The sequence below is a fragment of the Euprymna scolopes genome, chromosome 26 (assembly GCF_053919585.1).
Source record: "Euprymna scolopes isolate OS-2025 chromosome 26, ASM5391958v1, whole genome shotgun sequence".
Classification (NCBI taxonomy): Eukaryota; Metazoa; Mollusca; class Cephalopoda; order Sepiida; family Sepiolidae; genus Euprymna; species Euprymna scolopes.
In genome coordinates, this window is record NC_136507.1 from 26360008 (window position 1) to 26378711 (window position 18704).

General features: G+C 34.9%; 2 protein-coding genes across 4 annotated transcripts in view; one reads left to right on the top strand and one right to left on the bottom strand.

Annotated features, from left to right (window-relative positions):
• The first annotated feature begins 4976 nt into the window (after positions 1 to 4976).
• Positions 4977 to 18704, top strand: part of LOC145247952 (1-acyl-sn-glycerol-3-phosphate acyltransferase delta-like) — a 160060-nt gene continuing 146332 nt past the window's right edge. Inside the window, exon 1 of one of the 3 annotated variants that reach the window (XM_080109598.1) lies at positions 4977 to 5798. The gene's annotated coding sequence lies outside the window, so the exon portion shown is untranslated. Of the gene's footprint in view, positions 5852 to 10418; positions 10565 to 18704 lie in introns of those variants that run through there. The other 2 variants (XM_080109597.1, XM_080109599.1) reach the window with 2 other exon arrangements.
• On the bottom strand, positions 16542 to 17138 carry LOC145247805 (uncharacterized). Its single transcript, XM_080109439.1, has one exon. The coding sequence runs from the start codon at positions 17136 to 17138 to the stop codon at positions 16542 to 16544; it is 597 nt and encodes a 198-aa protein (XP_079965565.1).

Below are 18704 nucleotides of genomic sequence, written 5' to 3' on the forward strand. Positions count from 1 at the left end.
GCTGAACGCAACAACGTTTTAGAAGTTGGATCTAGCGAAGGCATACTAGCAAATTCTCGTAGCAGAGGAGGATATCCACAAAACAGCCTCGACCACACCATTTGAACTTTACAAATTCACTCGCATGCCTTTCGGACTTTGAAACGCTAGTCAAACTTTCCAACGTTTAATAGACAAGGTTTTCAGAGGATTGGCATTCATATTTGCATACGTGGATGACGTCCTAATTGCTAGTAAAAACCTTGAGAAACATAAACAGCACCTGGATCAAGCTTTCCAGAGATTATCTCACTATGGCCTAAAAGTAAACGTTGAAAAATGCATCTTCGGCCAATCAGAAGTCAACTTCCTCGGACACACGATCGACAAGAGCGGAATATCACCACTACCCGAAAAAGTGAATGCCATCGCTAATTTTCCACAGCCCACATCTGTTCGACAAGTCCGTCGATTTATAGGAATAATCAACTACTACAGGCGATTCTTACCCAACTGCTCTGAAATTCTCGCACCACTAACTTCGCTATTGTAGAACAAGACCAAGAACCAACAGTTAACATTAGATGGACCAGCCTTAGCAGCTTTTACTCAAGCAAAGAAAGCCCTAGCAAATTTCACAAAGCTGACTTACATAAATGACAAGGAAGATACCAGACTCACACTTACAACGGACGCGTCAGATGTAGCCGTAGGAGCAGTTATACACCAGCTGAGTGATGATGGGATGATCCCTATATCATTTTTTCGGCTAAGCTAAACAAAACACAAAAAAGAATACAGCACATTTTCAAGGGAATTATTGGCAATTTACCTGGCGATTAAACATTTCAAACACATCTTGGAAGGCAGAAATTTCACGATCTACACAGATCACAAACTGTTAATAAATATGGCCCACGAGAGATCAGACATCTCGATTACATTGCACAGTACTCCACGGATATAAGATACGTGAAGGAGCAGGAGAACATTGTAGCAGACGCCTTATCCAGAGCCATGATCACTTCTCTAAATTCCAGCTCGCTAAGCATGGAACTGATAGCATGAGAAGAGGAATCAGACACAACGCTTAAAGATGTTCAGGAAAAAACATCCTTACAACTCGAAGAAATGGCTGTACCCTTCAGTACAGCGATTATTTATTGCGACACGACAAAGAAATAACCACGACCGTACATACCACCTCGCCTCAGACGGCAAGTTTTCCAACATTTTCACAATTTATCTCACCTAGGGAAAAGAGCTACTCTAATGCTAATTATGCAACGTTTCGTGTGGCCAAATATGAACACAGATATTTGAAATTGGACTAAGACGTACATACCTTGTCAAAAGCACAAAATTCACAGACACACGAAATCAACACTGGGTTCCTTTAGCACATCCAATGCTAGATTCACCAACATCCACATCGATTTGGTAGGGCCGTTACCCAGTTCAAAGGGACACACCCACATCCTGACTATCATTGATAGATTCAGCAGATGATATACCACCATAGCTGTTAAAGATACTTCAGCTTCAACAATAGCCAGAGCCATACTTCAGGACTGGATAGCCATTTTTGGAGTACCCACAGTCATCACAAAAGACAGGTTCGCAGTTCCAATCGACACTCTTTGCAGAATTCAATCAATTACTGGGAACAAACCACATCAAGACTATGACATATCATCCATCCTCGAATGGCTTAGTCGAACGATTTCACAGGCAGTTAAAAACCTCCCTGGTAATGAGTCTGAACAGTACAGACTGGGCAAACAATATACCTTTGATACTATTAACGATATGGAACTCTGTAAAAGAAGACTTACAAAGCACACCGGCGGAGGTAGTTTTTCGGTTCCACTTTGACTCTACTGGGTCAATATTTTGATCGACACCTGGAGATCTCATCTACAACCACGTTTGTAACAGAGTTGAAAGACAAAATGTCTCGTCTACATTTCACACCCACTAGGAGGACAGACAGACAATTCTATATCCCAAAAGATCTTCACACCACCAAACACGTATTTGTCAGGAACGACTCAGTGAAAAAAACATTTTGCCCAAATTATTCGGGTCCATACCGAGTTCTGGACAGGCAGGATAAATATTTCACTGTTTCAAAAAAACGGGAAAAGAGACACTATCGCGTTGAACCAACTTACACCGGCATCCGTTGACGAAGATTTTCAAACCATTCCCCAACTGGAGCAACCTCTTACAGAACCTACTGTTGTACAGAACGCCGACGCGAATAGCAAAACAAAAACCGGCAGGAAAGTCCACTGGCCGAAACGTTTTAAGGAATACGCTACATATTGAAAAAAAATAGAGAAAAACAGTTTTATATCTTTTTTTCAATCTGAGGGGAGTATTTGTGCGCGCGCGCACACACACACACACACACACACACACACACACACACACACACAAACGAACCTTTATTCATTTCAATTTTCCCGCGCATTTTGCACAAAAATAAGTTCTCCCAGCAACGGCACAATTTCAAATACGGCCACACACTTTTCTCACAATAACAAAAGTAAAATGAACATATTTCTGGCGGACGTAGTTGGCGACAGTATCACGTGACACAAGCGACCAATGAGAAAATTCAGAAGATTGTCTTTTTAACGCTTTTCCAAAAACCAAAATATCAGTAGTAGCAATCTTGTTTTTGAAGCCGGCCCAAAATGTATAAAACGCATCAGACAGTCTTCTAGAATTAATTCAATTAATTCAGTTGATCTCGCTCATTCAGTCACTCCAGTCTTCTTCCTTTCTCCTCGCTTCGACGACACACGAGAACATGCCTCTCGTCTTCATAAGATCGTCGCTGCCAAAGCCGTCAACACCATGATTACACACGCTATGCGGACACTCAAAAATCACTTTATGCACACACGCATCCATTCCGCGCATTTTCTAATTAATAACAAAGAATTACTTTCCTCGCGAATGACTTTCCTCATGAGACTTTTAAGTAAGGCGAACTTCGCCAGATAAAACACAAACTTTAAAATAATTTCCTTATTTTTACGCAGGACTTTAACTTTCTAAACTCCTTGATTCCACGAAGGACTTTCATCTAACATTTTAATCATAATGACTTCGAAAGAACTTTCACCGATCGGACCTTTGTTTATTTCCCTTGTTGTTGTTGTTTTTTTTTTTTTTAATAAATAAATAAATAAATAAATAAATAAATGCGGTGCATTTTAAATCAGAAGGGGGTGTCGTTTTGTTTCATTCTTTTTATTATTATTTTGTGAGGGGCAAAGAGATTAAACTTTACTTAAACTTTCTGCGCCCCTACTACAGGAGTGTTTATTCGTTGTAAGCATACCCGAAGACCTATAAAAGTCGACATTCCCAATGTGAAAGCCGAGTTAGACTTATGTAAAATAAAAAAAAAATAAAAAAAAAAAAAAAAAATATATATATATATATATATATATATATATATATATATATATTTTTACACAGAGATCACCACTTATCAAGGCCTGGAAGCCACTCAGGGATAAGGGTTATTGCAAGTACATTACGTTAGTGAGGAGATTTGCTGAAATTTTTACTTAAGGGGGCGGTTCATTAGGAATTTGTTAACATTAGACTTGAAGACATCCAAGTTGTAGTCCGGAGGGAAGCAGGCAGACGGAACAGAGTTCCACAGGCGTGCAGTTCTAAGAAAGAAGCTTTGTTCATGAAATCCGCGTTTTGATTTAGGCACAGATATAGAGTGGGGGAAGTTTTTCACAGTGGATTCAGCTAGACGGGTGTTTTTCGTGAAAGATTGGCGAGGGGGGACCAGGGATTGGAGTTCAGACGAGCAGAGCACCTGCCATGAAAATAACGATATAACAAGGATAGGCTCGCAACGTTTCTTCTGTGGGAGAGGGGTTGCAGGGTAGAGAAAAGGGCATCCCCCACTAAACGACGAAGTCTATTTTGTACTCTGTCAAGGCATGATAGGCTGTTTTTGGCAGCTCCTGCCCAGATATATATATAAGTGGGATTGTTGAATGTCATTCTTACGATTATTTTCGTTTTTTTTTTGGAGGGGGGGGGGCACAGCCACAGCAATAATAATAATAAAAAAAAAAATTTAAATTAAAACGAAACGAAATTTAAATTTCCGTTCCATTTTTACAACAACCGTAAAAGGCGTAAAACAGCGCATTCTCCGCAAGTTTTACCCTATGGCTGACTTGTTTACAAAGAAATCGAAATGTATCATGGCGGATTTAATTTCTGAAAATATTTATTGAAATAGGACTTTTAAAAAATTGTTATATTTTATAATTTACGCTATTGCATTTCTGTAAATAATTGATTTATGGTAAATTACAATGACTGGTTTGGTTTGTTTACGAAGAAACCAAAATGCATTATGGCAGATTAAATTTCTGCAGTAAAATAATTATTGAGATAGAATTTTTGAAAAGTTATTTGTGGTGACTGATCTGACGAATGCAAAAAAGAAATAATGATAGGCGAAAAAACTATTAAAATGACTGATTTGGTTGAAAAGAAATCGAAATGTATCGTGGCGGATTTAATTTTTTAATTGAAATATTTATTGAAATAGGATTTTAAAAAATTGTTATATTTTATAATTTATGCAATTGCGTTTCTGATTTGAGTAAATAATCGGTTTATGGTAAATATGACTGGTTTGTTTACGAAGAAATCAAAATGCATTATGGCAGATTTAATTTCTTCATTAAAATATTTATTGAAATAAGATTTCGGAAAAGTTATTTGTAGTGACTGAATCGAATCAATCACGGCGAGAAAAAAAAAACAGTTATTAAAATGACTGACTTGTTTACGTAGATATCAAAATGCATCATGGCGGATTTAATTTCTTGATTAAAATAGTTATTCAAGTAGGATTTTTAGAAAGTTATTCCTTTTGGATATTCTACGCTGTTTTAATTTCTGATTTCAACAAATTAAAATTTGTAAGAGTACGTAAGGGGCAAGAAACACAAGCATACTTGCACAGACACACGCGAAGGGGTCGCGCAGCTTTTTGTTAATCCACAGACAAACGTTGCGATGTTTCTGCACGGAAAAATGCAGGAAGGTTGAAATAAGACCATCGCTATGTTAGAAAAAAAAAAATGGAGAAAAATGTTTGTTGTTGCTAGCGTCCGCCGTCCCACTGAACTTCCGCGAATCGTGATTTAAAGAAGAAAAAAAAAAGAAAATGGCTGTATCCTCTAGAAATATATAAATTGCTATGTGAAGTGCCCCCTCTCTTATTGGTTTATAGTTGTTTTTTTTTTGTTGTTTTTTTAAAATTCAATGTTTTATTATATTTTTTAAAGTTTAGTAACGACGATAGCCTCCGTAGCAATGTTCGAGTAAGAACTACTATAGCGTCAGCACAGATCCCCACCCCTACCCATTTACTTCCCCGTCCCTGGTACGTCGCACTGAGTCTTAACGATTCAAAATAATATCTATGCGTCGTTATTTGGATCAATGATTTAAAAGAAAGAAAAAAAAGTGGGGGGGGAAAGCCCTTAGTTGGTTAGCTAGGGGAGCCCGGGAGCTGAAAATAAAGAAGACACAAAAACATAACAACCCCCCCCCCCCAAAAAAAAAGGTTCATTGTCTTTTCCTTTTGAAAGAGAAGGGACAAATTCAATTGCAAATATTGTTATTCGACTGGAGCCATAGGTAAAAAAAAAAAAGATATCGGAACGTTTACGCTGTTCGTTGTCGGTTTGAAAGAAGAAGAAGAAGAAGAAGAAGAAGAAGAAAAAAAGAAAAACGATTTTTTTTTTTTTTTTTTGCCGGTAAGTTGAGTTAATCGTAGTAGTTGCCTCTGTTGATGTTGGATTTAAACAAGGTATGGTTGTTTTTATTATTGTTTATTTCATCTGTTTGTTTATTATTATTATTATCATTATCATTATTATTATTATTATTATTATTATTATTTACTGCTGTTCATATTTTACGGGGTCTTCAGAATCTTATTTCTGAATGAGAAAAAGAAATCAGCGCTACTTAGACTTGTTGGCAGATCTATTTAGCAAGCACTTGTTTGTTGAATGACACAAGTGCGCTAGTGAAATCACACAGCACTACTAATAGGCCAACCATGCAGGGGATCTTTATGCATTTATATATATATATATATATATAACACAAACCAAAACAACAAAGCGATTAACACTTGTAAAAATTAAAAAAAAAAATTACCTATTTCTTAATAAGATTGCTTAATCTATTTTTAAAAAGTGAAATGTATTTCAGTTGTATATTACTGTTGCTAAAACCATCTTATACTGTAAATACAGCGATTTCTCTGCACGTCGGCGATATGCAATCGAAAACAGACCCGTCTACAAACGTCAGATATAAGTTTATAGATTAAAATTTTACAGACAATCCAATGGTGTCATTTGTATTTATCGCCGACTTTATCTGGGTTCACCAGAGATCAGATTGGTGTAAATCGGAAAAAAAAAGCATCTTTTAAATAAATAAATGAAACGTTATGACGCATTTACGTCATATAGGGTGTTTAAAAACAGCAACAAAAAATACTGTTTTTATATGGCGCTTCTATTTTGAGCCGAATTAAATCAACGTTTACCGAATTAAACATAAGGGTTAGGTTAGGGTTAAAAAAAAAAAAAAGAAGTCTCGTCCAAATTATGTAGAATCTCTCTCTCTTTCTCTCTCTCTCTCTAGGTAAAGTATGAGAATATAGGTACTAATGCACTTATGTTACCGTGCTATTAAAAAAAAAATAGTATTGTAAAGCTAAATTCAAGATTTACAATTTCTTAAATTGTTTTTTTATTAAATTGCTAGGTGTCACCTAGTAATTTAATAAAAAAAAATTACGTCATGATTTCTAGTAGGTGAAATTACAGAATAATTATAAAACATCTTCCCCTCCCATGTTAAGAATGGCTTTCTAAATGTTATTTTTTCAGCAAGGTAACATAAGTACCAAAATATATTATAGCAATTAAACTACACAGAGGCGTCCGCGTTTCATCCCCGCGGGAAATTGTCTGGCTGTACTCGCGTACTGAGCAATGTTAAAATAAATACTGAACATCTAACAGTATTGACTTACGTATTCATAAAAAATTATATATATATATATATATATATATATATATATATATATATATATATATATATATATATATATATATATATTATTACAATTCGGTTTACACTGAACAGTTAATTTTTCACTTTGGGCAACACAGGGTTGTCTTGCTTCGTATGAATAAACATTTCATTTAAACTTTCATTCAATCGAACGATATGTGGTTTTGCTGGGGGTGGGGTTCAGTTGTTTGCTAGTTTTTATTTAATTATTATTGTTATTTATTTTTTTAAAATCGGGTGGGGCACTTACTGGCCCAAATCAACTTGTTGTTAGTCTGTTTCCATTTACTGGTCAATTTTTACGACGTCCCCCAGAACGTAGTATTAACACCCCGGCTTTGTATTACTGTACACATAGATTCGAAAAAGTTGTCAAAAAACAAATATATAACAAATAAATGTTATCAAAGGCAAGATAAGTTACTTTTCTACCTAACTGGATATGTTTTTTGTGTTTTTATTCAATGTAACATGTTTATTCAGCTCGAAAACCATACAGTGTTTACCGATGTATTGGAAAATTCAAGATGGCGTCTTACTTCCTCTTTAACACGGTAAGTTTGGGAAAAGGTGTTATAAATAAAAAAACTGGATAAAATACTGTTAAAAACTTGCTCAATATATGTTACCGTGACATAGGTTGACATATATTCGGCGGGTTTTTAATAGTATTTTGTCTAGTTTTTTTTTATTTATAACAACTTTTCCCAAACTTACGGTGTTAAAGAGGGTGTGAGACGCCATCTTGAATTTTCCAATACATCGGTAAACACTGTATGGTTTTCGAGCTGAATAAACATGTTACATTGAATAAAAACACAAAAAACATATCCAGTTAGGTAGAAAAGTAACTTATCTTGCCTTTGATAACATTTATTTGTTATATATTTGTTTTTTGACAACTTTTTCGAATCTATGTGTACAGCAATACAAACCCAACACCCCAAACCGCCCCATGTTAAGAACGGCTTTCGAGGTTGGAAGTGTTTATTCCGAAAGTCATTCTTAACATGGGGAGGTTGGGGTATTTATAATACGCTCGCTGGGGTGGGGCAGGGGCACGTCGTAAAAATTTACCCATTTACTTGTCTCACTAAGATGATAGAATTAGACGCAAGGTCTAGTTTTTATCTGGGAGAACATCCAGCCCCCTCCACAACTAACACCAAAAAGGAGAGGAGGCATTCTGGATTTGAGCAAAAAATTAAAATGGCCTCTGTCAAGAAGGACTTCTCGACGGGAAGGGAGGAGACTTATTTGATCCGTTTGACAGCCACTTGTTTTGGTTGCGGATTATATGCTACAAGTGTGTGTGAAATAATAGCACTAGGCATGCAAATAACGGATCTATATCCATTTATTAAAAAACACGTAAACAAAACCAAATTAACATTTAAGAAAAACTGGGCTTGTTAAGATGCAGTCGACAGATCGACTTTAAAAGAAGTTGTTTTAAGTAAAAACAATATTACGTACTTACTTATCTTGCCGAAAATAGCAATATATAAAAAAAAAAAAATTACGAAAAATCACCGAATATTTCTTGTTAAAAGTAGTTTTTAAAAGTTGGGCAAAATCACATTTTTCTTAGACGTTAGAAAATAGACAATAGTAAGCTATACGCAGGGGGCATAACTCCGAAAGTAATATTTTAGATTACTTGTTCGTGGCTGCAATATTTGTTGTCTATAGCAAGACTTATTGGTGCTAATGCAGAGAGTGATCCGTCCGCGCTATTTTTTAAAGCGTATTTCCACGTTTAATTAAAGTTTTATGGTATGTTTTTTTTTTATTCAATTGTAAGGTTAAAGTACAGAATAGGTACAAAACACCCTCCCCATGTTAAGAATGGCTTTTTAAATAATAACGTTATTATTTCAGCACGGATCACTCTTTGCATGAGTACCGACTTATTATTATTTACTAAAAACGCAATAGCAGTTGTTGTTCTACTCGAACTTTCGTAATTTCTGAATCTATTACTATTTTCGACATAACAATAGTAATATTGTTTTTGCTTAAAACACACACACACACACACACACATATATATATATATATATATATATATATATATATATATATATATATATATTTTAAACCTATTTGTCGACTAAAGTTTAAACAAGCATCAGAAAAACATAAAAACGAAGGAATCCATTAAAAAAAAAACGAGGAAGTTGCATTCAGTTTATTTTTAAAAACTGAAATGCAGTCTATGCTGTATGCGTATTGCTAAACAATCTATAAAAAAAATTACGTCTGTCTGTCCGTTGCGTTCAGCGATATAGGCCTACAGTTATTAAAAACAAATCCATCTACCAACATAGACGTTTTTAAGGTAAAATTTACGAGAAATTCAATGATCGTAGATTGATCTCCAAATTCATTTGGGGGCAATTTATGCATCAAATTAGACAATGTTAAAGATTCATTATTCTCAACATGAGGAGGGGTATGGTGTAACTATTCTGTACTTTCACCTAACAATTTTTAAAAAATCGTAAAACTTGAATTTATCTTAAAAATACTATAAAAAAAAATTAGCGCGGTACAATTCGTACATAAGCACTAACTTTGAATATTCGAATAAAATTAGTATAGGCGATGACACTAAGACCAGGTGTTAAAATCAGTGTAATAATAATAGGTAATAATTTATTGCTCATTAATAAGGCGGGGGGGGGGGTAAGACGTTTTAATTTTTTTTTTCATCTTGAGCGATAAAAATGAACATGTTGGCATACCGTGTAAGACTCTATTTTATGAAAAGGTACTAGTGCACTTATTGATCCGTGCTGAAATAATAACGTTATTATTTAGAAAGTCATTCTTACCATGAGGAGGGGAGAGTGTTTTGTACTTATTCTGTACTTTAATCTTACAATTTAATAAATGCAGATATCATAAAATTTTAATAAAACTTGAAAATACTATTTTAAAAATAGCGCGGATCAATAAGTGCCCTATCACCTATATTTACACATTTCAAACGTATTTTCCTTTCCGATTACATGCGTAATACTAAAGAGATTTTAACTCAAAATGGTTTCTTATTTAACAATAATAAAATGGCAACAACAGAAACACATTTTTTTTTTTATCGCATATGCAATGTTTTGGTAAATTTTTACTCATTTTCCAGTGTAAAATGATGGCTTTTTAATGTTTTCAGGTATGCTGAAAACGAATATCGCATTTAAATTTGCCGCAAATAAGTAGTTTTCCGGATACTAAACAACGTAATTTATGTTATCTCTAGTGACGTCAAAAATATGCGCGCTTGCGCGTCCAAAAAATGACCACCAGAGATAACATAAAGAATGGCATTGCTTAGTATCCGGAAAACTACTTGCTTGCGCCAAATTTAAATGCGATGTTCGTTTTCAGCATACCAGAAAACCTACTGAAGTCATTATTTTAAAAGGTAAGGTGGAAAGTAGGTAAACATTTACCAATTTTTTTTTTTTTTTTTTTTTGTTTATCGCATTTTTGTTTACATCGTCGATTTTTTGGTATTATTATACAAACACCGTGACAGCGTTAGGGTTAGGGTTAGGGTTTAGGGTTAGGGTTAGGTTTAGGGTTAGGGTTGGGGTTAGGGTTAGTGTTAGGGTTAGGGTTAATTCGCTGTCACGGTGTTTGTATAGTTTTACCGATTTTTTTGTTTACCTCAAATTAATGACGAGGCTAGTAGAGTCGGGGGTCTCGGTAAATCGGAGAAAATTAAGTGTCTTGTCATAAACGTCATCGAGCACTTACGTCATGATTTTAAATTAATGGTAAAAAAAAAATGTAAGTTTTAAACCAGGTTTATTGCGAACGGTGTTTTGGATGATAATTTGATGTTGACACGGGCAACCAGAATTTTTAACACGAAACTGTGAATAAAATAAAAAAAACTCGTAATTTCTCTTTTAAAAGTGAGTTGTTTATTTTCTTTATGGATTATACTTCCAAAATAAACTATTAAGGTTGTATAAAAAGTAATAGAAATATTATTTTTTTTTATTTAAAAAAAAAAAAAAAAAAAAAACAATAATGAAATTAATTGAATTTTACGAGTTCAGTATTTTTCAATTTTTAAACTTTAAAAATCTATCAACATTTTTCTATTGATTCTATTTTTACGATATTTTCAGGGTCAATGTGAAATTTTATGCTCTTTCCAATAAAACGAATATAATATTTTAGACAAAGGTTTTTTTTTTTTAATTCACGCCCCCCCCCCATTTTGAAATGCCTATTAAAAAGTAAATAATTAATTTACTCAAAGTTTTATATATCACAAATTGAAGAAAGATCTATAAATAATATATTCAAATTTAAAACAAAAAAATAAGTGTTTTTTAGAAATTTACCTGTAAAGTCCGAAGTTTAAAACCCTTTTCTTTTTTTTTTTTTTAAAAAAAACACGTTTTTTTTTTTTTTTTTTTTTTTTTTTAAAATGAAACCTTGGTCCTTGCTCCTTTAATTAAAAAAAAAATTGGGTTTGAATGACATTTTTCAAGTAGTTATAAGCTTGGAAAGACAGGGGGTCCAATTATTCAATATTTTTTCACGCATTCGTAAGGTTAGTTTCTGACACACCTTGCTAGTCTGGACTAGATATCATAAGCCTATTGTATTTAAATTTAATAACGTCTTGTTGCTTATCCCGCTAGAAAAGTATGGCTTGCTAAACAAAACCAAAAACTATCAAAGAAGATTTAATAAAAAATAATAATAATTTTTGGATGGCCTGTACAGTGTAAAAAATACAAGGGGTGTCGGGTGTACAGGCTGTACAGTACACCCTTGTATTTTTTTTCTTTTTCAATTTTTTCAGCGGATTTTATCGATTGAATCTAACAGATTATTAAAAACAAACAAACAAAAAAAAACAAACACTCAACAAAATCAATATTTAAATATTTGTAGGGAGCGCTCAGACTGAGCGCCGCTCAGTTTCTAAGTAAATCGATCCCCGTAAATTAGAACCACTCGAAAACACGCACTCCTATCTTACTTAGAGGATTTAATGTTTATGCATCTGTTACCGTGCTATTTTTTAAATGTTATTTTCAAGTTAAATTCCATTTTGTTTATCAAATTGTTAAGTAAAAACACAGAATGGTTACACCCCCCCCTCACCATGTTAAGAATGGGTTTCTAAATAATAACGTTATTATTTCAGTGCGGTAATATTAGATGCACAAGTACCAAGGATTTTTCATTTATCAATCTAAGGGCAATGATATTAAGACCTTTATTGTCTAGTGTATTCCGTATTGTTCTCGCTGGTCGCCATATTTGTTTTCGCGCGCGAATTGAATTTTTAGATTGATATATGAACAATCCTTTATGTAAGAGGGGTGTGCATGTTCTTATCGAATGGTTTTAATATGGGAGATCGATTTACTAGAACTTTGTATTAGAAACTGAGCACCCCTACAAATATTTAAATACTAGCAGTTCAGCATCAGCACAGCTTTGCTCGGGCCCTATGTACTGTTCATAACTTTATGTGCATATGTGTGTATATATATATATATATATATATATATATATATATATATATATATATATATATATATATATATATATTCAGGCAAACATTATTAAAAACAAGAGATACCTTACTTAATTATTCTTTTTTTCATTTTTTCGATCTTTCGTAAGATCTTTTTAACTTCAAGATGGAAGGTATTTACAAATGTTCCATGGTTCACACGAGCGCTTTCGATTCTTTCTTGAATCATCATCAGGTGGAGATAAAATATTAAAAATAGAAGTGAAATATGTTACGAATGATAAAGAGTCAATGAAAACTCGATTAAAAATTAGGATGATAAAAGGCAATGTTAGTAAAACCAGTCGTATACTGGTTATGCTAAACATTTCAGCACATTAGTGCTACTTTCAAAATTAATGCTATTTATAGATGGGTGCTGGGTTTTTATATATAGTGCTTCAAGTATTTTTAATTTTTTACAATTACTTTCTCGAAAAAATGAAAAAAAAGAATCATTAAGCAAGGTATCTCTGTTGTTTTTAATAATGTTTGCCTGAATGAAGGAATGCTGCCTAAATACACTAATATATATATATATGCGTATTAAAAAAGTTTTACTCATATGCAGGTAACCTACATCCAAAATTTCAACTGTTTACACCCACAATTGGCGGAGGAGTTTGGTAGAGTCTGCAACGGTCAACTCTTTTCAACTTTTACCTCTTGTAAAATTTCAAATATTTAGACCCAAAATTGGCTGAGTAATTTGGTAGAGATCGCAGAGTTAATTTTAAAAAAAAATTTGACTCCAATTTTGACCCCTTAACATTTATTGTTTTGGGCTCAAATCAAATTAAAAAGTTTGATCCATGTCCAAGTAACCTACATCTAAAATTTCAAGTGTTTAGATACAAAATTGGTGGAGGAGTTTAGTAGAGTTTTCAAAGACCAAATCGTGAAAATGAACTTTGACCCCTTGACAGCCATATTTCTGGCCGAAAACCGATTAAAAAAATTTTCCCAAATCTCAATAACCCTTATGTCAAATCTCGAGTTTGTAGACTGAAAATTGACAGAGTATTTTGGTAGAGAAATGTACACACACAGACATATACACACACAGATAATTTCACTTTTATAGATATACTAGCAGTTCTGCCCGACTTTGCTCAGCCCCTATGTACTGTTCATAACTTTATGTGCATATGTATATATTAAAAAGTTTGAATATGTACAGTAATGCCTTTTTATATAATAGGCTTCCTTAACTACCATAGAGAAAAGTTGATAGAGACTGCAGACGTCAATTTTTTTAAACTTTGATCCCAATTTTGATACCCTTAATATTTATAGTTTTTGGTTCAAATCAAATTAAAAAGTTTGATCCATATCCAAGTAACCTACATCTAAAATTTAAATGACCCAAAATTGGCAGAAGAGTTTGGTAGAGTCTGCAAAGGTCAACTCTGTAAACTTTGACCTCTTGTCAGCCAAATTTTCGCTCAAAAAAACGATTAAAAAGCTTGCTGCATGTCTGAATACCCTTTATGTAAAATTTCAAATGTTTAAACCCAAAATTGGTTTAATAGTTTGCTAGAGACCGCAGAGGTAAAATCTTTTGAACTTTGACCCCTTGAAAGCCAATTTTCAGTAAAAAAAAAAAAAAAAAAACGATTAAAAAGCTTGCTTTATGTCTGAATACACTTTATGTAAAATTTCAAATGTTTATACAAAAAATTGGCTGAGTAATTTGGTAGATACCGCAGAGGTAATTTTTAAAAAAAACTTTGACCCCAATCATGACCCCTTAAAATTTATTGTTTTGGGCTCAAATCAAATTATAAAGTTAGATCCATGTCCAAGTAACCTATATCTAAAATTTCAAGTGTTTAGACCCCAAATTGGCGGAGGAGTTCGGTAGAGTTCTTAAAGGTCAAATCGTTGAACTTTTACATCTTAACAGCCAAATTTCTGTCCAAAAACCGATTTCCCAAATCTCAATACTCCTTATGTCAAATCTCGAGTCTGTAGACTGAAAATTGACAGTTATTTGGTAGGGAAGTGTATACACACAGACAGACAGACAGATACACATAGACATTTTCACTTTTATAGATATACTAGCATTTCATCCGGCGTTGCCCGGGTGTTTGGAGATGTATGCTGAGCAAAAAAAAAAAAGAAAAGAAAAAAGTCATTTTAAACTTTGAACCCTATTATGACCCCTTAAAATTTATTGTTTTGGGCTCAAATCAAGTTATTAAGTTAGATCCATGTCCAAGGAACCTATATCTAAAATTTCAAGTGTTTAGACCCAAAATTTTGGAGAAGTTTGCTAGAAATCTCAAAGGTCAAATCGTTGAACTTTGACCCCTTAACAGCCAAATTTCTGGTCCAAACCCTATCACATCGATTTTTCCAAATCTCAGTAGCCTGTATATCAAATTTCTAGTCTGTAGACTAAAAATTGACAGTTATTGCGTAGGAAAATGTACACAGACAGACAGACAGACACACAGACATGTTCACTTTTATAGATACATAGATAGATAGATCGAACACAAATATTGAATATTTTTCTGATAGATTAGTATCCAATTGATAATGATTTATTGAAAAAAGATAAAAAATGCAAGATGGGGTGCATTGTACAGGTTTACGTCTTTTTTTTTTTTTTTTTTTTTCCCTCAGCTTGCTTTTATAGCAGCAACTTAGTCCCTTGTGCATTTTAATATTCGGGCAAATTTAAAAAGGCATTCTTAGCATAGGGAGTGGAGAGCGTTGTTAACTCTTCGCTTACACGGACGGAACTCTCCTAAAATATAAGCATATACAGCATAATTACGTTGACACACCGGTTCCTGCTGGATCACCGAAATTAAGCAACGTTAAACCTGGTCATTACTAAATGGGTGACCATTTGGGACTTTCAGGTGCTGTATCTGCTCTCCGCTTATCTCGGCATTGTTTCCAGTTATTCTGGTCTTCTCCTTGCCACTGGACTCAAACAGTGCCGATTCAGGAGAGGTGTGGGTTGGAATTGCGCAACCCTTGCCTCATAATTACACACGCTACTGCCCGTAAGGGATATCCTTTGTCTTTCAAAACTAAACAGAAGCATGGAAAATATAAGCAATTTTTTTTTCCTCGGGAATGCTAACATGCAGAAACACTGCAACTTGTAAATTTTCACGGTAACTGGCATTCACAACTAAGGAGCTGGAAGATTTCCCCATATTTGAAACTAACCTTGTGTCTAACTTTGCCCTTGTGGGGAGGCACGTAAATAAAAGTTCATATAACCGGAAAAATATGTAAAAAAAAAAAAAAAAAAAAAAAATACTTATCTATTTGCTTTATTCACTCCAAACAATAAGGTACAAGAGACATTAAAAAAGTTTACCGCTATTTTTATTCCGCCTGAATGGATCATAGGTGATTGCAATTTACAGTTATGATGACTGAACTCATGCATTCATTACTTAAGTCTCATCTCTCTGTTGCAGATATTGATGGTATCATCATCATCATCATGCAGTCCATCAATCTTGACTATGACTAGTCAGGACCTCGATACTTTATCCCTCGGTGTTAACATAGTCCTCTTTCTGTGTGAAACGTCCGGTCACAGGCACCGCATATATGGGTGTCCGGGTTGTGTCATCGATAGTGTCTTAGCTCTAAGGCTTCTCCAATCTGTCTCTCTATTTCTTCCTTCCCTTTGTGGAGACTGTTCTACCAGTTAGTGCTTCAAAGATATTTGAAGTTTTCAACAACTTTTAGCACCTCGCCATTCATTGTTATTATAGGCTGTTGGGGGTCGTTGTTATCTGGTGAGGGTTGATACATCACTTCTGTCTTCCCGATGTTGTTTTGTAGGCCAATCTTCCTGGCTGTTTGAGAGAAGGTATCAACTATCCTCTCCATCTGTTATCAGCTCCTTCCTGGTCTTGGTCTTAGCCATCAGTCTTGCAAAGTTTAACAGTTTCCCATTGAAACGCATGCGGATGAAGCCACCTTCTTCGATGTTTTGATGAAGCTGCATTAGGACGGTTGGGGTCAGTACACACTCTTGTTTGGTGCCGTGATTTACTTCTAAGAGTTCGCTTTCTAGGTTCTCTACTACAACTCTCCCTTTTGTTCCTTCGTGAAATTGTTTGATAATTCCCACAAAGTGATCAGGGCATCTGAACAATTTAAGGACCTTCCACAGGATTTTTCGGTCAACTGTATGAAATGCTTTGTGGAAGTCTACAAAGACTATGTAGAGCTCTCGGTACTGTTCAATGGCTTTTTCTTGGAATTGCCACACTGATTTGGTTAGGGCCCTTTCCGCCAGTCTTGCTAGCCGAGCTTGCACCACTTTAACCATTATTTTCCCGGCAATGGTCAGCAAGGATATACCTTGATAATTGCTGCAGTCCTCGTGGTCACCTTTGTTTTTATAGATTGAGAAGATGATCATGACATTTTGAATTCTTGTGGCAGTGTTTCTTGTTGCCAGCATTTTGCTATTAGTTGGTGAAATTTTCTTATGAGTTGTTCTCCGCCGAACTTGTACACTTCAGCTGGTATGCCATCAATTCCTGGAGATTTGTTCATTTTAGTTTTGTTAATTGCTTCCCTTACTTCCCCAAGAGTTGGTGTGTCATTCAGGTCCATCTGCTGGGGGAAGACTATTATGTGGCTTAAGATCTCATCCATATTGGATTCTACATTTAATAGGGTACCAAGATGCGTCATTGAATTTCTCCATGAAGAAAATAATTGAACCGATCAACATTCACTGGCGCCTGTTGAACGTTTACGAAGCTGATGTCAACACAATTAGGAGATAGGTTCGTCGATTTTAAAGTGGTGACAGATGTGAGTGACAATGCGCGTTCCAGACTTTTAATTTCGAGGCATCAATAGAGTACATTGAGAATGGTCTGGAGCACAAAAATATGCTCGTTTCAATCGTACCACTCCTGTCCTTATAGCTCTTCAACTTTTTGAGTTAAAAAAATAGGAGGTTTTACTTTAGGAACGACCCTCGAATACATAATTCTCTGAGTAGAATAGATGATGCTCAACACAAAGTTTTATGTTTTTGGATATGAATTAGTACCGAGTACCACAATGGTTGATTAATTTTAATGCATCGAAAACCAAGTATCTCTCCTTTCACCACAATCGCTCTGATCCAATTAAAAAAAAGAATAGATGGAAGCTCTGTGTCTTGACAAGCTTCTGGACTGACATTAACTCCTGATCTGGAATGGAACTCATACATCAAATCGGTTGCCAAGATCGCTGGAAAGATGGTTGGATCACTCTACCACTCCAGTAAGTATCTCACTACCGATGCAGTCCTCTATCTGTATAAGAGCCAAGTGCACTCTACAATGGAGTACTGTTGCCACATCTGGCCAGGAGTTACTTGGCACGCCTTACCCTGCCTTGATAGTTCAAAACCGGATTCAAAATCTAGTAGGTGATGCCCTTTTTTCTTCCCTGCAACCTCTTTCCCACAGAAAAGACGTCGTGGCGCTGTCTCTGCTCTGTCACTATTTTCATGGTAAGTGCTCGTCTGAACTCCAATCTAGTCCCCCCCCCTTGCCAAACTTTCATCAAAAAACACACGCCTAGCTAAAACTACTATATATGATTTTCCCCATGCTCTATCTGTGCCTAAATGTAGACACAGATTCCATGAACAGAGCTTCTTTCCCAGAACTGCCTGCCTTTGGAACACTGTTCTGCTGGCATGCTTCCCGGCTGAATACAACATGGTAGCGTTCAAATCTAATGTGGACAAGTTCTTGTTAAGTCATCCTCATAAACAAATTCCACCCAATGTACATCATTAAAGATTACGTCACTACCACCTTAAATGCATTAACACTTATCCTCGATGAGTGGCCCTCGGGCCTTAAAAAAAAAAATCTATTTTGACCATTTTGAAGTCCGTTTACATCTAGCAAAACTGAATTCAGTCTTTAGCCAGATCCCATGGCTTTCTGTACTCAAGGCCACCTCATGGCTCGGCTAAGAAGCACAACTGGATGCTGGTTTCAGAAACTTTTAAAGA

Bases quoted from the DNA above. Each gene is read 5' to 3' on its own strand.
- LOC145247805 (XM_080109439.1), bottom strand. From the start codon at position 17,138: ATGCTGGCAACAAGAAACACTGCCACAAGAATTCAAAATGTCATGATC.